The 21768-nt window shown below is 48.1% G+C and overlaps 2 protein-coding genes across 2 annotated transcripts in view; one reads left to right on the top strand and one right to left on the bottom strand.

Annotated features, from left to right (window-relative positions):
* The first annotated feature begins 152 nt into the window (after positions 1–152).
* Positions 153–2247, top strand: MYOC (myocilin). Its single transcript, XM_054384449.1, has 3 exons — positions 153–651; positions 1218–1337; positions 1463–2247. The coding sequence occupies exons 1-3, from the start codon at positions 153–155 to the stop codon at positions 2245–2247; spliced, it is 1404 nt and encodes a 467-aa protein (XP_054240424.1).
* Positions 2248–8187: 5940 nt separating this feature from the next.
* Positions 8188–21768, bottom strand: part of PRRC2C (proline rich coiled-coil 2C) — a 53141-nt gene continuing 39560 nt past the window's right edge. The window contains exons 25-34 of the mRNA XM_054384508.1: positions 21375–21578; positions 20577–20689; positions 19882–20018; positions 17713–17947; positions 17155–17262; positions 15234–15452; positions 13062–13165; positions 11856–11982; positions 10688–10924; positions 8188–8469 (exon numbers count right to left, since the gene is read on the bottom strand). Coding sequence (XP_054240483.1) covers positions 8206–8469; positions 10688–10924; positions 11856–11982; positions 13062–13165; positions 15234–15452; positions 17155–17262; positions 17713–17947; positions 19882–20018; positions 20577–20689; positions 21375–21578 — 1748 coding nt within the window. The 3' untranslated portion in view covers positions 8188–8205. The remainder of the gene's footprint in view (positions 8470–10687; positions 10925–11855; positions 11983–13061; positions 13166–15233; positions 15453–17154; positions 17263–17712; positions 17948–19881; positions 20019–20576; positions 20690–21374; positions 21579–21768) is intronic.

Below are 21768 nucleotides of genomic sequence, written 5' to 3'. Positions count from 1 at the left end.
CAGGCATCTGGAAGGTTCCGGCTCGTCCGTCCCGTTCCCCCACCCCCTACAGCCCCGACCCTCTCCCTGCCGCCCTCCTGTCCGCCTTATAAATGCGGGCGGCAGCGCCCAGCGAGCGGCGGCGTCGTCTAGGGCACGGTAGATACGAGGTCATGCTGGGGGCTTTGCTGCTGTTCTGGGGGGGCCTGACCCTGGGCTGCCGGGGTGAGAAGGCTTTTCTCCGGCGTGCCGATGACAGCACCGGCCGTTGCACCTATTCCTTTTCGGTAGCCAGTCCCGTCGAGGCCGCCTGCCCCGATACCGGCGGTGTGCCGGAGCTGCGGGCTGAGCTGGCTTCCCTTGCCGCCCGACTGAGCCGGCTGGAGAGCCGGGAGCGGGGCATGGGGGGCTCAGGGCCGCGGGGAAAGGAGGTGGGGGACACGTGGGATCCCCAGCAAACAGCTTCAGCCGCTCGCCTAGAGGCTGCCTACAGCGAACTGCTGCGGACCAAGTCCCGGCTGGAGGAGGAAAAGGGGCAACTGGAGAGGGAAAAAGAGGAGCTGGGCAGGCGGCTGGAGAGCAGCGCCCAGGAGATCACACGGCTGCGGGCCAACCGCTGCCTCCCCGGCGGAGAGGGGCCCGGCCGCGACCCACCGCGAGCCCCTGGCAAAGGTAAGTGCCCGGGCTGGAACTCCCTGTGCATCACGGAGTCCCCACCGCCGCATCTCTTCCATGAACTGGTTAAATCCCTTTGCTGGTCCCCACATAGTGCACCTATTGCTGCCCCCAGCTCCTGGGGACCCCCGGCGGGGTGCTCACCTGCTGCAGGGCTCAGCGCTCCCGGGAGTGTGGCGCGAGGGGGGGAGTGCGCGCAACCCATTGCACTAACCCCCTTCTCATCCCTAAATCAGGGCTCGCAACTGGAGTATTGCCCATCCCATCATTTGCCCCTCAGCAGAGGAGCCATGCAGGGGACCAGGCTAATCCGGGGGGGATTAGAGTTTCTCGCAGCAAGTATTAAACCTCACACCGGGAGGGCAACAGCGTTAGCAGCTGTGGTCCGGGGTCCCCGTCAACGTGTCGCGGATGTGCCGTGCCACAGTGGGATGGGACACCAAGGCGTTGGCGCTTTGAGAGGCAACAATGTGGCGTGGAGCCTCCGATGGCGATGAAAGCAGGCGCAGCGCTGAGTGGGGCTGGCTCAGCCGCTGTTCACACTGCGCCTGGCCCTGCTGCAGCCTCCCGATGGGACCCGCAGCCCCTCGCCTACCAAGAGCTGCAGTCGGAGAGGACTGAGGTGCCTGTGTCCCGGCTGCTGGAGGAGACCGCGCTCGGCCGCCCGGGAAGCGAGGACTCAGGTACCGCCACCGTCACGGCCGCGCGGCTCCGTGCTCCGGCTCACACACTCTGCGGGGCCCTCCGCGGGGTTAGCCGGGACGTGCCGAGCTGTGACCCCCTTCTCTCCTCTCCTCGCCCCGAGCAGGCTGCGGCGAGCTGGTGTGGGTGGGGGAGCCGATCGTCTTTGGCCGGGCAGAGTCCATCGCCGGCAAGTATGGCGTATGGATGAAGGATCCCGAGCCCTTGCCCCCCTTCACCCGGGAGACCACCTGGCGCGTGGACGCGGTGGGCACGGAGGTCCGACAGCTCTTCCAGTACGAGGCAGCAGAGCAGCTGGCCCGCGGCTACCCCGCCAAGGTGCACATCTTGCCGCGGCCCCTAGAGAGCACGGGGGCCGTCATCTACCGCGGGGGGTTCTTCTTCCAGCCCCGCCGCTCCCGGGCTGTGGCCCGCTACGACCTGCGGGAGGAGGCTGTCACGGCTGAGAGGGAGATCCCCGGCGCTGGCTACCACGGGCAGTACCCCTACGCCTGGGGGGGCTACACTGACATCGATCTAGCGGTGGACGAGACAGGGCTCTGGGTAATCTACAGCACTGAGAAAGCCAGAGGAGCCATCGTCCTCTCCAAACTGAACCCCGAGACGCTGGAGATCCAGCGGACCTGGGAGACCAACATCCGCAAGCGTGGGGTGGCCAACTCCTTTGTCATCTGTGGCACTCTCTACACGGTCAGCAGCTACTCAGCACCCAATGCCACCATCAACTTCGCTTATGATACAGCCAGTGGTGCCAGCCGGGCCCTCAGCATCCCCTTCGAGAACCGCTTCCGCTACCTCAGCATGGTGGACTATAACCCCACCGAGCGGCAGCTCTTCGCCTGGGACAGCTTCAACATGGTCACCTACCCTGTGCGCCTCTCCCGTGCGTGAGCTGGTGCTGGGGACACGCTGGCTCAGCCCCTGCCACCCCTATCCGTGCCTTGGCATCCCGCTTTGCTCCTCAGCTCTCTCCAGCTTGGCTGAGAGTGCCCAGCACACCACGATGGGGCCACCAACATCCTCACTGCCACCTCCATCAACATCCTGTCACACTTGAGTGTAGCAGAGAGAAGCTAAGTGCTTCTCCAGAGCTTGGCCAAGCCAGTGCAATGCCTTTCCACAGCTGCAGCAGAGTTTGGATGTGCCATGGTGGTACCCAGCCCTATGCTGTGCCAGCATCCTCTGGGAGGACCCAGCCCAGCTATCCTGGAGTCAGAGCAGTAGGAGATCGAGGTGTAGCGAAGGCTGGACAGGGCAGGCAGTGGGAGCAATGAGGAGGCTGTTTGAGAGGGTTCCACCTGAAAATAAATGTTTTCCCTGGTTGCAAGCAGCGATCCCTGCTTGGAGGCCACGGTTTGTGTTTTCAGGCTCTGGCTCAGCAGGAGCATCACTGCTGCCCCCCCGGCTCTTCCCCCAGCAGCAGCAGCAGTTTTGGGGAGACGTCCCCAGTGCAGGCTGGTCTAGAGGAGAGCAGCCCTGCAGAGCCAAGCTTTGCTTTTGAGAGCCTTCAAGCCCGTCTGCATCCCACATTGCCGGTGCCCAGTGGCAGCCCAGATCTCAGACCCTACATCATTGGGCAGGATGGAAAGCAGCAGGGAGTACAGACACTCATTGTACAAGCCTTATTTGATTAGGGAAAGAAAGAAGTGAAGAGAGCCATGGGGAGGAGTGCTGGCAGAGCATCCCACAGCTGAGCAGCCCCTGGGCATGCCCCCCAGCCCCTCTTAGCCACACACTTTGGCTTTACAGGCCGTGCCCAGCCACCCACATGACATGCAGCTGCCAGTGCCAGGTCAAAATATGCCATTTTGACTCTTTATTGTAGAAAGTTTATATAGGAGGCTTTTTCTTCCCCTCCCTCCCCAGAGTTTGGGACAGATGGGACAGCAGCAGCTGCAGCCCCAAGGGGATGCATGGGACCTAGCACAATAAAGGTTGCCCATCACCACCTTGCACCTTGTCTTTCTGAACTTGAGCTTTCCTGAGGGCATGGGGGGCTGAGAGCCCCCCTCAAGGCACTGACAGGTGCTGAGGAGGGGAGGTATGAAGCTTTGGCTAGGAAAATGCCATATTTGGGAAGCAGCTGCTGGCATGATCCACCCAGGAGCACCTTTAATGTACTGTAAAGAGGGGCTGTGAGTTGCCCACAAAATTGAATCAGAATTAAAGATTCAGAACTAAAGCCCAGAGATTTGCCAAATAGGAAAGATTAAAGAGCTCCAGCTGACAGGGCTGGAGCTGGGGCTGGCCCCTGCTGCAGGGCAGCACAGTGGGGGGAAGGATTTGGGGAATAGAGGCAGGCTCCCCCTCCCCCCCCCTCCTTATTGTCACAGCACATCAGTGTTTGGCTGCTCAGCAAGGAGACAGCACTGCTGGGGCCAGCCCTGATTCAGCTCTGACCACTTCTAGAAGGGCAGGAGATAAGGGGGTGCTGGCTGCAGGAAGCACATGCTCCACAGTGAGGGCTGTCTGGATGAGTCCAGGGCAGGGGAACAGGGAGAGGGACTTGCCAGACCATGGAGATAGGCTAGGGAGGGTATGGGATGGGACATACCATGGGGAACTGACACAGGAGCATAGGGTGGGACCCCAGCACATTGAGGCAGAGGTTGAAAGGCACTTTCTCCTTGGCAGAGCTGGCATGGGGCTGGGATGCTCACCAGGAGTGAAAATGTCCCCCCAGCCAGTCATACACCCACACAGCTGCCACAGTGGAGCCTGTCAAGCTTTCACCACCCCACTGGCCCCATGCATGATGGTAGGACAAGGACACCTGAGGCATAGAGCAGCCTCATCCTGGCAGCAGCCCCCTGTCCTGCTACAAAAGTCTACCTGGGAGGGGTAGCTGTCTGGGCCCTGGTGCAAGGAAACAAGGCAAAGCCCAGGGCAAGAGCAAGGATAACAAAGTTGGGAGATGAAAGTAGCTACGGGCAGTTGGCAGGAGCCGGCAGGGGCTGTCATGTACCCACCACAGCCGAGAGGAGACAGGCAGGCAGGCAGCTGACCCAATCCATCCAGGGGTAGCTGAGCAAGCAGGCGCCTGCCCAAGGCTCAGAAAAGCTGCTGCCGAGGTTTCTGTCCCAAAGCAGGATGGGGCTGCAGCTCCCCAGAGGCACGAGTCAAGCCCCAGCATGAAAGGGAAGGCTTGTTTGGCGGTCCCTGTGGAGCAGCAGCACCAATAGATTCTCAGTGAGCTGAGACACCAAAGGGAAGACAGCCCCAGCCCTTCCCACCTCCCCACTTGCTGCCAGCACCAAGGGGGTCTTTTCAGGCTGCAAAGTCCATCATTCAATTGACTAAGATAAATGAAGACAAGCCAGCATGCACAGGATTTCCACAGAGCTGGGCTGGAGCTGAACAGCACTGAATACACAGCTTTACTTAACAGGCTTTGCAAAAACAAGCCCAGAGTCCCTCCCCTCCTGCATCCCAGCAGGAAGCCAGCCTGAACCGAGGGGGGGTTGCTGGATCTGGCCCCAGTCACACATTAACCACTTCTGCTCCCACCCTTGAGAAAAGCAACAAAAAAACTTTTTGGTTTGCTTGTTGGTGTTTGCTCTTTTTCTTTCAGACTGAGCACTGTTAAGAGAAAACCCAAGTTGTTAATTCCCCAAACAGAACAGGTCCCTAATTTATGGGAGGCTCAGCACAATTAAATAATTAAAAAAAAAAAAAGAAAAAAAAGAGATTACACCCCAGATCCCACTGAAGTTAAACCATCTATTCCAGCATGAATGGCCAAATGTCAGAATATGCAACAAACTGAGGTCAGTCACTGAAAGCTCAAACCTGGCTTCTGGGACAGCCAGGGTGTTTCAGGGCTGTTTTGGAGAGGCACACATCAAGCCTGGGTTATCTGGATGCACTAAGTGCTCCAGCACTTGCTTTTAACTAAATTTCTGCAGAAACTGCCTGCTTGTTCTGCTCAGCACAAGAAACAGCCAACAGCTTGGTACCTTCCCAGAGCTGGCTGTGGGATCCTGTGTGATCTGCTCTTGGTGGTCCTGCTCAGCAGTGGGGTTGGCCTGCAGGATCTTTCGAGGTCCCTTCCGACCCCTAAGGTTTTCTGATTCTGTGATTTGACTTTTCTAATGTCTTTACTGGAGAACTCAAGCTTAGTCCTTTAGCAGCATTTCCTTAGAAACAGGAGAGTCCAGTGAAACATTTCCCATTTTTAGGGAATCTTTCCCTTATGAACCAGGCAGAACAGCCTCAAAACAGGGGGACAGCAGCATAATACACTTCCACAGCACATGTATAGATCAAAACAGTTCCATGACCTTCATCCGCCTCACCCCAAGTGCTTACCCCAGCTGTGCTTGTACAGTTCCTGCAAAAAAGGCAATTTACCTGTGGTGTTACCTACTCAGTGGTTACTCCTGCCCATTGCTCTGTTTCAGGATTACAGCACCTTTATTTACTCTATTGCTGGAGTTCTAACCCCCCAAAGAACCAACCTTGGCAGGAGGGCTCCAGCTCCTCTGGTGCTGCCAAACCACCACTTCCTGCCCAGCCAAGCACGGAGAGCTCTGCCTGCTCTGAGCCGCCAGGGGGCTGGCAGCAACACTCCGAGCCAAAGGCAGATCAGTGCTTGCAGAGCCACCCTGACAGCCTCAGCTGAGATGAGTGCAAGCCAGCCTCTTCTCTCAAGGCAGGAATTACTTCTCAGACCAAACATGAGGTTTAGGATGCTTACCCCCTTAAATAGGATGCTTAACCCCTGATGCTGCCCTGTGCTGAGGGGCACAAGTCCGTAACTGTGATAGCAGCTGTGTGCTTCTTGCTGAGTTGGAAAGGGAGCAGCTTGGGAAGAGCACAAGGAAGCCTCCTGCATCCATGGGAAGGCTCACGTCAAGGAAACCTCTTGCTTGAGCAGCCCCTTGCTGTGCAGCCAGCACCTGTAGTCACCCACCAGCTAAAATGAGAGCATCCAGCTGGGTTCACCCTGGTCTCTGATGAGAAGCTCTTCTCTACAAAATAAAGCACAAACCTCCAGCACCAGGCATCTTACCAACATGCTGGAGATGTATCGACTTGCAAACACAACTGAGAGCCTCCTTCTAGAGCTAGAGAGAAGCAGTGTCCTGAAGGAGCTTCCCTGGAGGGGGAGATGGAAAGGGCCAGGTGAAACAGGAAGGAGTCTGTTTTCCCCAGCTGCAGAACACGCTCTGGGCTTGGTGCATGGCAATTGAGTGGCTTTCCTGCAGCACTGTGCTAATCACAAGATGACCCCGGGAGCGTTATTTAGAGAATACTTTATTAGTTCTGTAATCAAACCCATGTAAATAAGACCATACATATTTAATACAGTGCCTTACCCCTGTACAAATGGAAAAAAAAAATTAAGTTTAACATTTCTAGACCAATATGGCTGTTAATTTCTGTACAATGCCAACTCACACTACAAGTGGGATACTTTTTTTTCCAAAGTTGACATCACAGCTAGTTTTCAAAAATTCAAATTATATATATATTTATATAAAAAGATAACCAATAGCAATTCACTAGGGCATCAATAGCAGCAACAGCCTTTCCAGCTTCTGCAGTCATTTGAACAAAATTATACACATTAGACTTTCAACTCACTCTTCCTTCCAAAAAAGTAAAAATCAAAAAAAAAAAGAAAAGAAAAGAAAAAAAAAACCACAACCCCCCCCAAAATCCCAGAAAAAAACCCCCAGCAAATTCTGCTACTGATGTTGTACCTGGTGCTTTTTATTAGCTTTTTCAATCATTGTCTGGAAAAAACCCTCTAGAATAACATTATTAAAAACAGCTCCAGTATAGCACAGTCACTACTACATATCATAAGCAGGTACAGGATATCTTACATTCACAGAAGTATCATACAGTACTGTCCTACAGCTAGAATACTAGAGGATACAATTAAAAAGGCATTTATTTGACTTGATTCTACTTTCCAGCACACTGTGGGCAAGGAGGTGGTGCGGCGCAGCTCTGATATAAAGAATGCACCTTTAGAGGTAAACTCTCTTTTACCTGGTAAGGTTTCTCTTCTTCTCGTGGCACAGTTCTAAGTGTTCGTTGCTGTATACAGACATAAGCTGGAAACCGTTTAAAGATCACTCGCATGGTAGAAAGACAGCTGGACAGAGGTGAGCAGAACAAACCTGACTATTGACGCAATGAACCTTTCAGCTCCAGAGGTGAGCGACCGAGGGGCAACGGGCAGAGAGAACACAGTGGCCAAGAGGCATTTTCATACGGTGATCTAAGTACAGTAATTGTCATCCAAGCAGCAGCCAGCAAAGCACTGCCTTCCAAGGGAAACTCAACATCATCAGCCTCACTCTTTGCGCTACGGGGGTCAGAGGTCGCCTTGCAAAGGCAAAATGCCAGCTATAAGTCCCTCACTTCACTACGAGTCACTAAAAACACACGTGGCTTGGCCCAGCACCATCTTCAGATCTGCATGGATTTATAAAAAGATAAATAGCAGCTGAAGATCAGAGCCTGAAGAAAATAAGAGTGCTCATCAGCTAGGAACATGCCTCCCCAAGCACCTTCTTCCCCACCCTTCTGTTTCTCAACTGTTTTCCCCTTGGGAAGCACAAGGGTGTGTGTAAGCCAAACACACGCATGTGCAGAACGTGCACACACCAAAAGCAGCCTTCATGCTGAGAGGAGATACAAGCCCAAAGAGTCCAGCAGCTCAGCTGGACAGGCAACAGTTTGCACCAGAACTGCCAACAGCCCCTGTGTCCCTCTATGCTGCTGAGAGCCCTCCAGGGAGAGAGACTGTTGTCTTGCCCTTTGGGCTACAATATTAATGCTGCTGTCATCTCACCCACCCTCCCCGCTTCCCCCACCTCCATGGAGACACAGCCTCTAAGATTTTGTTTCTTCGGTTTTGATTGCCTGAGGTTTGATTGGTCCAGTTCTAACAGGCTTGGTTGCTGCAGGAGGCGTAGGGGCAGGTTTCTCCTCTGCTTTGTCCTGGCAGACTCCTGAGGAGTCAGCAATTGCCTCTGTAGGTTTGCTGCCATTCTCATCCACCTTCTGGGCTTTGCCTCCTATGGGTTTGCTCTGCTGCTGCTGCTGTTCAGAAAAGAATCTCTGGGTGGACTGAAGTACCTCTGCTCTCTGCTTTGCCTTAAGGAAAGGAAGAAAACATGTTTACTGAAGAGATGGCGTTGGAGAAGAGTGACTTCACCAAAGTATTTCCTACACGAAAGAGGAAGGACTGACGGTGGTAGCCAGACTTTCTTAGAAATGTATCGTCCATCCAGCTGCTTTCCAAGATGTCAGGACATGTGGGAGCTTGGCTCCTCAGTAGTAGCTTGATGTCATGCCTAGGCTTCCCTTGCTCTTCCTAATCCTCACCCCAGAAAAAAGAAGCAAGGCCAATAGTTTGAAGCATTATTTAACATCTTCCTAAGCCATTATTACTGCATAGCTTAAAATGTGTTAACTCTACAGCAGGCTCAAACTGAAGCTTCACTCCCCAGTAAGGGTCAGATATAACCAGAAGGTGCCTATGTCTGCACGCTGCCCATGCCCTAACGCTGTGGTTGGGGCCCTGCCAGCTGCCATCACCCCTGCTGCATGCTCTGGACTTCATGAGTACTGGGGCTGCCACAGCAGCAGCATCTAGTCTGACCACACACATTATTCTCCCTGTTCTGGACACAGACTTCTGAGCCTGCAATGGGGATGTGCAAGTGAAGCAGGTTCAAAGGCTGTACTGTAGGTAAGCCAAAGCCTTATCTGCTAACCACTGAAACTGGGAGCTTGTTCCAGGCAGCACAAACCACTGCCCAGCTTCCTGTAGATCCCTCTGCCGAATCCTCCTGGTAACCCTGACTGAGACTGGGAGGCTCATCAGTCTTTCACACCATGTTTCAGCTAGTCCTGAGCTGGAGCTTTCACTGGAAGCAGTGTGCTGACCAGATACTTCAGACCAAGCATTCTGCTTTCCTGCCCAGACATTGGCAAAGCAGGGGGCACAGTAAGAGTTCAATCTTTTGGCAGCTGCATGGATTTTGCCAGTGCAGTCAAGCACCTTTTATACCATTTAAAAGGCCCATCTTAATGCAAAGAGCCCTGACTACACCACAGACACTACGCCTCCATGTACTTCTAAGTGCTTTATACTTTTCTACAGAAAGCAGGGCTGAGAGGCACAGGGGAGGGACAGGATGAGACAAACCAGCAAAAGCCTGGAACAAGAGGTTTTGGCTTTAGTACTATGTAGTTGCTCCAAGTAACTCACACTGTGTACTCTGCTGTTCAGCACTGCAGCAATAGGCTGGTTTTAATTGGTGCCAGATGGACACCTGAAATCTTTTGCACAGATTTTAACCACCCCCTGAGGCTAGGGCTAGAAGACTGGATCACAAGTAACCAAGTGTGACAGAATAACTCACATTCCTCTGAATGGTGTTTGCAGGGAGATTCAGAAACCCAGGGCTGTGTGTTGATCTTTGCTACGACTGGCTAGGTTCAATTCCTAAGGAAGACTCAAGGCAATACACTAAGCATCACCCAGTGAGCTAGCAGAAGCTGGTGGCAGAAAACTAAATGGACCAAACACCTAGCATATAAGGGGAAATCAACTCCCCTACAACCAGACATAGCCAGAGAAAACCACACTCTTCTGCTTTTACACTTCAGTGCATGGGTAAGGGTGAATGGCAGTAAATGAAGGAGGTCCTTGGAATCATCTACTCCTATGAGCAGCCTACTCTGCAGAAACAGGCAACACGTACAACGGTGTCCCTACACAGACTGCAGTCCTGAGTTTGCTTCAACCTGAAGGGTCCCAAAGTGCTTTAACAAGTTTGATGTCTCCCATCACCTACTACTGAAATGCAGCAACCTCTTCTGTGGACTGCAGCAAGTTAGTGCATTCTAACACAGACAGAATTCATCCCAGGCATTTCAAGAAATCAATCTCCAAGTCACCAGGGAGTGAGGCTGGCTGGAATGGGACAGTTCATACTGCTGCTCGGAGCTGGGACGGCAGATGTGAAATGGGAACCAACAGCCAGGTTTGTAGGTTTCATCACTCATTCACAGACTCCAGGCTCCTGACACCTAGTTGTCAGATAGCCTCTGACAGCAGTGGCAGCATCACAACTGCTGAGCACAAGACCACTTGAGAAAGGATGCTCCCTACAATTTTTTCAGTCTAAAGGTCTTATTAAAGCCCCCACGGTTTAGAAGAGGTCTCTGTTCAGCTGCTGAAGGCCTGACTACCAGCTCTGGGTCTAGAGGCATTTTAATTAAGACATGATTTGCAGACACACTCCTGTCCTACAAGCTGTCAAGACTGCACTGGTGTTCACAGCACTGCTGTTCAAATACTAACCTTTATGTCTCGTTCAGCCTTCATCGCAGCCTGGGCCTGATTGCCTCTGGCTCCAGACACTGATCCACAAAGCCCTCTGGCCACTCGCGGCAAACGAGGGTGGCTCATAAGGCCTGTGGTCATCTGCGACGGCCTCTGACTATGCAGTACTACTGGCAGCCTCTGAAGGGGCGCTGGGAAGGTGTTAGTATATGGGGCTCTGAGCAATGGAGGGAGCAGGTTAGGCTGAGAGAGGATCTAAGTGGGGGAAAAACAACAAGAAGAGACATTTTGCAATTAGAAAACTGCCAACTAGACTACATGTTGGCACTATCTTAAAGGGAAAACCTGATGCTCTGCTGCCCAACTGATGTCAAGAAAACAGGCTGTTAAGAACTCCAGGAAAAAAAAGCCCTGTAGTGCTGCTGTGCCTGAAAGTAGGACCAACAACTGAAACCCAGCAAGTAATAAGGAAGATAAGCAGGGGAGGAGTCACTGTGAAAGGAGCCCTGGAAAGGCTAGGTAGTTTTCTGCTGGTGGCAATCAAACAATCAAGTCCTGTAGTCCAACATTCCAAATGCTAAAAGACAAATCTCCTACACTTTTACTGAGACTGTTTTCCTGGCAGCCTGGCTACAGTCACCTGTAACAAGAATGCACCACCCCTGTAAGCTGTACTCCCGGCAATGCCAGAAACAAACCAAACCCTCTGCCATCAGTCCTGCTTTCTATCGACTGCATGACCTCCAGAGACCCTTTCCAGCCTGAACCACTCCATCAGTACTTCAGAGCTGCATCTCAGACAAACAACTGCACATCTGCTTTCTCTTTAAGCATTTAAAATATGCACTGGGACCCTTCTGAGACATGAAGCTTCTCTCCTTCCCCAAACAATCTGTTTTTGCAGGGTGAGGTGCACTACAGCTGCATGGGGAAGCCAGCAGAACAGCAGCCTGCTCTACACCATTCACTACACTAAATCCCTCATTGTGCACAGAACTCCCAAAGTTAGAGACACCATCAGATCTGCACTACCGGTTAGCATGATCAGAGGGGTTTTTGGACTTTGATCTTAATTTCATTTAAGGATTCCATTTTGTATCTCCCCATGACAAAACCTGCGGAAACACAGAGTTAGTCAGCAGGTCATACAAACTGATTTTTTTGTAGGAGGTCACCAATCACTTACCTGTGGTGCAAACTGTGCAGGAAACGGCTGTGTCATTCTCACAGCAGCAGCTGCCGACTGAAACTGCTTCTGGTAGACGATGCTGTTCATTTTATTGGACTGATTGTTAGGACTTGTAGAACTGGCCCTAAAGAAAGGAACACCATTTAGAACCAAGCTACTCACTCAGAGGACGTTGAGTTACAACTTAACTAGAAATTCAACACTGGAGTGGGAAAAATAATCTCTTAGAGAAGCTGGTATCAAATACTCTTCTGTATCCACTGTTAGTATCAAATGCAAGTAAACTCCGAGCTTAAGACTACAGTGAGAGACCATAAACAGAAATACGGATACAGAAAGATTCTAGGGTAAAGTCTGTATGAAACACACCTTTCCCCAAAGCCTTTCTGACACAAATACTAAGTGTGTTCCCCTTCCCATCCCTGCTATCTTACGTTCAGTCCTACCCCTTTACACTGCATGCTCTATGGTCTCAAGTTCAGAGCTTGTCACCACAGGCATTAGGCATGTGCAGCAGAAGCTGCCATGAGCAGCTGCTTCCACTCTGACTTGCTGCCAGTCTGCCAGAGCAAGCCACCAAATAGTTATTACACACAGGAGTGCAGCTTTCAAAATTAAAACTATCTTGTAGCTAGCAAAACTCCATTTTTAAGTTCCTTCAGCCCACTAACAACTTCATACACAAGCAGTCAGCCTTGTTTCCCTTGAAGTGCTTGGGCACACTAGAAAAATGCTGTTAGCTATGTCAACCAAGGAAATCTGTACACAGCTTACTAACTTCACTAGAAGCTTTTGTTCCAAGGAGCTTACAGAGAGCTTGCAACAATGCTCAGTTATCCAACCACTGCTGCCACAGCTGCGGTGTAAGCCTGTAAGGGTTTTTACTTTGAGCAATTCAGATAAACTCCTATCCTGAAGCACATCTTCCCTGCCACTACTGTGTTTTCCTGGTACACCCCCATTTTACATAATTTAATTTTGTTTGATTAAAAAAAAAAATCATTACTCTTTTGTTTCTCAGCTATGTACTTCTAGTCAACTAGAACAGATTTGATGACTCCTGGAATGCTGCTTTTAAGCTAAGATTAAGCACTGTATTTTACATGAGTAGCCCTTCACCTCACACTTCAGAGGTGCCTGTGCATGGCTAGGTACATTTTCTGTCTCTGATTTCAAGGAATTTTGAGCCTGAGAGAGATTTACCTGAAAGGACTGGAGGTTGGAGTAGTACTTCTACCAGTGACTGGTGGTGTTCCAGGTTTAACATCAATGCCACCTCCAAAGGCCTTCAGATCCATTTCTGATATCTGAAATATATGGCAATTGACACATTGATTCTAATTCAAAGACAAATTACATTTACTAATTGCTTGTTTACCCCACATTTTTCCCCAATATGTGAGAAAGTACATGAGAAAGTGTATTGTACTTCCAATGAAAGTGAAAGCCACATTGTCAAATGGTTGCTTATAATTAGGACAATCTCAGCACCACACAATCACCTCCTGCCTACAATTTCCCTCCATGGTTTGGCACTTCCAGCAATGTTACTGGCTTTCTACTTTGATCTCCCTGCATCACCAGGTTGGACTAGACGATCCTTGGGGTCGCTTCCAGTCTGGTATTCCATGATCTGGCCCTAGAAGTGTTTCAGGATTGAAATTTCCTTTCTCATTTCAAATACCACATGAAAATATCAAGATATAATCCTGAAAAATGTTTAAGTGAAGAATGCTATAAACCAATCCAGCTTTAAAAAAAACCCTAACACCAAAAGCATAGCAAAAATGGAGCTGTCATTCATGCAAAACAGCTCTGGTCTGTAATTAGAGCAATGAATCTTCCATGTTGTTTTGCAGATACACTCAAGACAATAAATTAGTCTCAGAAACAATATCTTTCCACACATAGCTATGAAGCACAATGTCAACCATAAATCAGTTAAGTGGGGGGCTGGTTTAAGTTCACTTTATTTTAGCAGGAACATGATGGAACTCTTAACACAGGGCAAGGATGTCACCTAAGGCCATCATCCAACTGCAGCTCTTAATTTCTTGCTGAAACAAGTGACCATTTTCCAAAGACAACTCCAGCAAGAAACATACCACTGCAGTTTGGAAGATGGGCTCATAAAAGTAGTAACAGTGATAAAGTTTGTCCAGATCCTACAAAGCCAGAAAAGTGCACAGTACAAAACCCACCATATACTCTAGTGGGTGACAGGATGAAATTTTCATCCAGAAGATCTGGAATTCTGGTTGTCATTATTGTCCAGAATGTGTCTAAGCCTGAGAGAGATTTTTTCTTATCACAGCTGTAAACCTTTGGGACAACGGGGACACTTTTTACTCAAAAGCACCCTAAAATTAAGGCTACGAATTCTAAGGATTGCAGATGCAGCTGCAGAACTAGATTACTCCCAGAGCTGGGGAAAGACCTTGCTGTGTCTATCAGACAACTTAGTGCTGTTCACTTCCCGTGTTATCACCCACTGCTTGCCTGAAAGCATGCTGCAACTGCATTGTGCTGCACACTCTGAAAACCCCAGGTGCCTGTAAATCTCTGATTACATCTAAGACAAGAGACCTTGTGACGGAAGCCAGCTCCACGCCATCTCCTCACTGGCAACTATCACATCAGTTCCAGGTAAAGGAGAGGGGAGAATTCCCTTCTAAATACTTCTAGCTTCTGGCACTGCTTCAGTGTTACCACCTTACTGGAGAGTTTTCTTCAGCTGCAAGACCAGACTTGGTGGTGGTTGTTTTGTTTTTTTAACTCGTCAAAGCTTCTGCTTTGCATACAATGCTAAGTTCTTAACGTGCACCTTGCTGTGCCACACAGGAAAGCAGACCTCCAAGCAATGTTAGTACAGTTGAATTCCAGTTGAAGGTCACAGGTGATACCAAATTCACTGAAATCCCTAAAACTCCAGTTTGCTGCTCTGGGAAGACCTGATGCTGTACAGTAAACAAAGCAACGTGCACATGGATGAGCAGAATCAGACAGCAGCCCCACTGGTGTACCCTTTTTGCCTGCAGCTCTGACAGCGGCTCTGGACTATTTTCTATAGGACTTCTACACAAAATATCCTACTAGTCCACAAAGTCACTATCAAAACAGGTATTCATTCCTACAGTGCAAGTGGACTAAGAGCAAGTTAGATACAAAATCTCAGCTTAACTTTCACAAAACGTACAGACAGTCATGATGGAACTAACCCTGACCAGCTTTTCTATCTCCCCATCCCTACCTTTTAAAGCCAAGGCAGATTTTGAGATGCAAGAGTCAGCACATGGTGCCATGCTGGTTCTACAAAGCAGCATACAGCTGAGCTTTAGATTCCTTTTAGTGCTGTGCATCTACCCACATGGTTACCTTTCCAGTTGCAGCAATCATGCTGTGCTGGGATCCTGCTGGGATCAGGCCTCTGAAGGGCTGGGTTACTTGTGCAGGCCTGCTCAGATTCTGAGCCTGCGCTTGTGGTGGTGTGTGCTGTAGTGGTGGTTGTAAAGACTGGGGTAGGGCAATGAGTGGCTGTGCTGTGGATCCAAAGTTGGGCAAAGAGATTTGTGATCCTGGCAAAGGTACTGTCACCTGGAAAAAAAAAAGTACAAAACCACCAGTAACATACACAAGGGCCATTATTTAACTTTTAATAGCTTTATGATTTGAGATAACTGGAAGTAAATGAGTTCATACATTTGCCCAGGGAGATGCAAGCAAATAAGTGAATTTATTGTTTAGCCTGCCTTTATGATCAGTTTCAATAGAATTCGGATCTTTGCTTTTCAGGAACAAAGTTGCATGCCAGCTCCTACCTCCATCACTGCATGGAAATCTAAATTTAATTCAACTCAGAACACAAAAGTAGAATGAAATAGCCAGTTGAGGGGCGCATAAGGTTAGTTATTTACTTCAAATAATTTTAGTCATCATGAGGACACTACCTGCGATGAAAGCTAGATTTCACTCTCCAGGAGTCCCAACAGCCAGCAGTCTGAGCTTAAACTCCTAAATTACAGCCCGTCCATTGCTTGCATTAAGAGGGAGTGCTGTGGGCTGAGAACACCACAGAACGGCAGTGATAAACAGGCAAATACCACAGGAGTGACCTGACTGGCAAGAGTTACTGCATTTCCTACTCTGACCATCAATTCTGACTGTGACAGCAAGAATGATATGATGTTCTCCAGATGTTAAAGACTTAGTGTTCAGGATAACAGATTAAAAGTATAGACACAGACAAGCTTGAACACATCAAAAGCACTAATCCTTCTAAACCTTCTAAAAGGTCCTTAAAACTTTATGCTAGATTTCCAACAGATGAGATTAGGGTTTTTTAAGACTCTTCTGGCTTTCTGTCTTGACAAATTCTCATGTGTATGAAGTAGGACGTTATGATAGAAATGCAGAATGCTCTGGGCTGGAAAGGACCTCTAGAGGTCATCTAGTCCAACCCTACTGCAGTAAGCGGGGACATCCACGAGTAGACCAAGTTGCTCAGAGCCCCATCATGCCTGACCTTGAATGTCTCCACAGATAGGCCCTCCAACACCTCCCTGGACAACTGGTGTTGTTCCAGTGTTCCACTATCTACATCGTAAAGAACCTCTACCTAATGTCCAATCTAAATCTACCCTTCTCTAGTTTAAAACCATTGCATCCTAGTGCTCCATGCCTTTGCAAACAGCCCCCCTCTACCTTTCTTGGAGGCCCCCTTCAGGTACCAGAAGACTGCTTTAAGGCCTCTCAAGAGTCTTCTCTTCTCCAGACTGAACAACCCAAACTCTCTCAGCCTGTCTTTGTAGGAAAAGTGTTTCAGCCTTCTGGTCATTTTTGTGGCTCTCCTCTAGGCCACCAGGTCCACACGCTCCTTGTGTTGAGGACCTCAGAGCTTGTCACAGTACTCCAGGTGAGGTCTCACCAGAGCAGAGTGGCAGAATCACCTCCTGATCTGCTAGCCCATGCTTCTTTTGATGCGGCCCAGGGTGTGATTTGCCTTCCATGTCCAGTCCATCATAAGCTTTTTAAAAAGCGACTTAAAAACATACAACCAGAAGATGCAAACCAGCAGACAACATCCTGTAAATATGACAGAATGCTTCCACACAGCAAATCATCAGTTCTTTCACAAAACAGTGAAAAAACCCCAAAACTTAGAATCACTGGAGTTATTCCCACCTCTTTCATTTTGGAAGAATTAAGAATTGTCTCAGACCCCCACCATACAAAAGTCATCAGCAGTATGCTTCTAAGAAGAATACAATTTAGGAAATTGACTATGCCAAAAGTTTACCTGCTGGAGAGCACTGGGAGACTGTGCAGTGTTGTAGAAATTGCTCTGGCCAGGCTGTTGAACTTGCCCAGAGTAGAGATTTGAAGCCTGAGTGAGCGTAGCTCTGGCCTAGGAGGAGTGACAGACACATTTACATTACTTAGGAGAGCAGCTCTGAGACAGCATAGCACATCATTGTGTACTTTCAATCAGTACTGTAGAAATCACAGCACAGGAAGCTGGTAACCTAAAGGTTTCATTTTATGATAAAGGTCTCAGTTGCCAGTGGTAAAATAGCCCTTTACTACACACCATAACAGAAATTAAACCTGAAGCTCCAATTAGTAACAGAAGTGCAAAAAGCCCTGTAGTTTGGGGAACAATTCTCAACTGAGAGATTACGCTAATGCACCTTTATGTAATTAAAGAAATGTTCTCTTCCAAGCACTGTAACTTTTCTGCCACCTTGACTAATTATCCCAGAGGTGGGCTCATACCAAGCTGAGCAATATTTGTTTTATTATTGCATTCTTTGCATCAAACCAATGCAGACGTTCTGTGTTTTGGAGCACCTCCTACCTGGAGGATGTGTGTATCAATCAGCTGAGAGCCTCCCAGCCCTGAAGCCTGACCAAGCTGATGTTCATACAAGATGGGAATAGGTTGTGTATTAGAAGTCTGTTGAAACGCCAGGCTGGACTGCGCCTTGGCAAGCTCCTGGTGTTGTACGGCTGGGAAGTTGTGTAAGGCTGTACCAGACAGAACTACTGGTGATGGCTGAGACAAACCACTCTGCATAAAAGCTTGCTGGGACCTGCAAAAGATTGAAGAATTATACATAAAAATGCAGGCACAGCTCAGCCATGAGAGCACAAGTTATATATTAATTAGAACGCTTAGCTCTACTGAACAGATTTTCACCTGAGAAAGGTAGATTTTTTCCATTTACTCTGCAGACAATAGAACAGAGGGTACAAAAGGCACAGGAAAAAATGATTTCGACGTTTGTTTCAATCTTATAATACACTTAGCTATTTAGATGTGCCCAACAATATAGCTTTTGGATAAGTGTTAACATACAGAGGCAACTGGTTCATAGCTCCTCTGCTATAAAGTAGGACAGTGGGGAAGGACCACATGTGAGTAGTTCCACAGTCGTAAAGTGAACTGCTTTGCTCTCCTGGCTTCACAGGTCTCCACAGTCCAGCTTCTAATCTTTACAGGTTAAATCACTGGGTACTGACAGTTGTAGCTTCCAAATGAACATTTCAGCTTCAAAACAGTAACACAGACCGACACCTCAGCCTTTAATTTTAACTAGATATTAAATTCTCCTGTCACCAACATAAAGAAGTTGCAGTTTAAGAACAAAGACCAAAACCAGCCCAGCAAAGCACCACAGACAAGTTAGCTTGCTCTAGTCCATCAGATGTATTTATCCAAACATTTTCATGAAGTGCCTGCTGAATAGCTACCTTCAGACTGAAGAATCAGTTTTTAAATAAATGCCCCTCTCAAAGCTCTTTATCTCAGAGGAGTGTTTCTGAGGTAAAACCACTTTTCACTTTATCGTTTGGTCAGTGTGTATCACACAGCACTGGCCCTGTAAACCTGTTAGTGCAGTGGCCATGTGCCTGCCTGACAGTTTAGCTTTGCTCTGTACCTTTCCTTAATGACAAAACATTCTTACTCTGAGAACTGGAGAACCTTGTTCAAAGTGCATGGAGAGGACTGTCTTCAATTTAGCCAAAAACATTTTTACAAGTTTTTTGTTTGTTTTTAAACCAGTAGCCTGTACAACTCAAAGCTCATCCCCCTCTGTGCCTCTAAAGATGTGGGGAAAGTACTCCCTCTAGTATACAGAGCACAACCCCAAACTCCATCAGCACTGGGCTTGTGTGTGATCAGCTCAGCTGGAAGCATTTAGCCCGTGTGGACAGCATGCCAGACTGTGTGTTTCTGCAGCTAGCTGTTTGCAATAGTGTCTGTCAGCTGTAGCAAGACAAGCAGTATTTGGCCCAGTAAAGTCAGCCAAGCACAAAGTCATGATACACATGTAGCCATTTAAACTTGCCCCGGCCTCAACCTTCTGCTTTTCCTACACCACATGAAAAACTCTACAACTAAATGTCCACAGAAACTTCCACAGTGAAACTAACCAAGTTTGTCAGAATTCTACCTCTGTGAATCTGTCTTCATAGGAACTGCCAGGAAGCTTTGAAGAGGCTTACAGTGGAAATCTGTCTGAATACCAATGTCATTTGAGACATACTGGTCTTCCCATCACCTTCTGTAGCAAACAGAACACATTTATTCTAAACACAGCCTGCTATCCTCTGTGTACTTGAAATGAAGTTTCTACCACCTCTGAGGTTCAAACTAGGATTTAGAATTGTTTCAAGACTCCAGTGTTGGTTTGATTCGAAAATAAACACGAATTACTGAACTAAAGGGACGGACTCCTCTTTTTCTGTTCTCTTAGCACAAAACCCTATTTTAAGCATTTTCCCCCGGTTCCCTTAAGATACAAATACCATGCACAGCTTTTGAACGCACCATTTCACAGCTACATCTGCACATGCAGACTAGTCAGACAAACAACAGAGCTCTCAGCCAGGCAGACAGAAGAGATTTGGGGGAAGACAGGAAGATGAGGAAGCTATTGAGCACAGAACACAGGTGTGCAGGGCAGCAAATTCTGTAAGTTCTGCCACTCAAAACCCAAAGAAATGTGCATATGCTACCTACCTGTAAGGTTGTAAGGAGGAGTTGAACAACTCTTGGGCTTGTGAAACAGCTGGTGCTGCTCCTAAACTCAGCTGAGCTTGATGCTGTCCTTGCAGAGGTGCATACATGGGGATAGGGATCTGCTGAACTGAAGCAGGCTGCATAAAAATTAAACCATTAAATATCTAAGGACAAAAGCCATGCAGAAAAGCTATAATTAAATGTGTGCCAGGATCTGTGTAACATTATAAAAAGTAAACTAAGAACATCAAATTCCATGGCTGTACACAGAAGCTGGCATTGCCCCCATACAGGAAATTACTTTCTGGTTGAATTCCACAATTTTGCTTGCAAATAACCAGTAGAAACTAAACAAATCACAAGATTGCAAGCAGTTTTGTACTACAGAAGTTGAACAAGCCTGCACTAACATGGCCACATAAACACCTCCTGTGAATATGTACTTTTACCTAAAGTTTATTTGTGAGTGAAAGCTTATTCTCTCAACTTCCATGGCAAATGCTTTCATTCTCAGAACAGTGGAGAGCAAACACTGCTTGCCTGCACCAGAATGAAATGGCTAGAGCAAGTATTACCTCCTTTTCACAGTGTCTTTAGTCCCACCTTTCACTGTCCCCATTAGCTCATTAGTAGAGCTTTAAAGGTAAAATGGACAGGGAGGGGGAAAAAGAAAGGAAAAGAAAAATTCCAAGTACCTGAGAAAGCCCTGGTTGAAAGCCTTGTTGCTGGGCCAGAGAAGGTGGTGCCAAACGTGCATGCTGGGTATTGAACAGATGACTTGTATCCATATAAAACGCTGGGATCTGAGCTGCTGTACCTCAGGAAGAACAATACCATTAGTACCTCATTCCAAACATCTCCCTGCTAGAAAGGTTTTAATCAAGATTTAAAGATGCAGCCACTGTCAGTACTTCTCAGTGTGACAGTGACCTGAGAGACTAGGAGAAGAATATAACTGAAGAGCTGGGTGCCCAACCAGCTTTGGTATCTTTTCCAATATACCCTCAGAAGTGATCAGTCTTGCAAAAGCATCTTCAGGCCCAGGCAACTGTTGGAGGATGAACAATAGATTCTGGCCAAAACAGGCATTTTGGTGAGGGAAGAGGAAGAACAGGCTACACTGTCATGTAACTTCTGTTAACTTCTGTAGGGTTTTCTTTAAAGAAAAATATCATGCTCCTAAACTACTGCAGGACTTTAAGAAATCGAGACTAAGCCATTCGTGGTCTTAAATCATGATATAAAATTCTGCAACTTAAAAATGGTACATCAGGAGATTCAAGCTTACTTTCTTCAAAAAGCTAAAACCACAGCATTATCTTTACACATACTGATAGAAACTTGTATACAGTAAAACAGGGAGTATTTGCTTATAGAGAATGCTTTCCATCATTCTGTCTTTACTGCAGATAAAATCAGAATTGAATTCAATTCTCCAGCTTCGGAACTCAAAAAAAAGGCAGACATGGGGCTTCTCAGTCACAAACACTTACCTGCTGCAGACTGAGACACATAGACCTGGGGACTTTGCTGTTGCTGGGCTATGAGGGATGGCATGCAGCTCAGCTGGGAAAAGTGACTGGCAGAAGCTAGGCTGCTTGTCTGCAACTGCTGTGGTTTCACTTTACATATATTTGGAGGGTCTGAGGTGCTTGCAGTCTTCGTACTCAGTGAGGAGGTTGTGTATGTTCCAGCTCCTAGAAGAGAAGCAACTGACACATCATAAACCAGCTCAAGATATTTCAAATATCTGACAGTGGTCTAAGTTTTGAGACAGCCACAAGTGGTATGGAATGCTGTAACCTACTGCAGCTACTTCCATCAGTGTAAGATGGACAGTGAAGACAATTTTGTTAAGTTCACTGTAAGAAGTGCTGCAACCATAAT

The sequence above is a fragment of the Indicator indicator genome, chromosome 10 (genome assembly GCF_027791375.1).
Source record: "Indicator indicator isolate 239-I01 chromosome 10, UM_Iind_1.1, whole genome shotgun sequence".
NCBI classification, from domain to species: domain Eukaryota; kingdom Metazoa; phylum Chordata; class Aves; order Piciformes; family Indicatoridae; genus Indicator; species Indicator indicator.
Note: the sequence above shows the minus strand (reverse complement) of the source record. Positions and strands in the feature narration are given on the sequence as shown.

Bases quoted from the DNA above. Each gene is read 5' to 3' on its own strand.
- MYOC (XM_054384449.1), top strand. From the start codon at position 153: ATGCTGGGGGCTTTGCTGCTGTTCTGGGGGGGCCTGACCCTGGGCTGC. The intron at 652-1,217 runs GTAAGTGCCCGG...GCCCTGCTGCAG, and splicing joins ACCGCGAGCCCCTGGCAAAG to CCTCCCGATGGGACCCGCAG. The intron at 1,338-1,462 runs GTACCGCCACCG...CGCCCCGAGCAG, and splicing joins CCCGGGAAGCGAGGACTCAG to GCTGCGGCGAGCTGGTGTGG.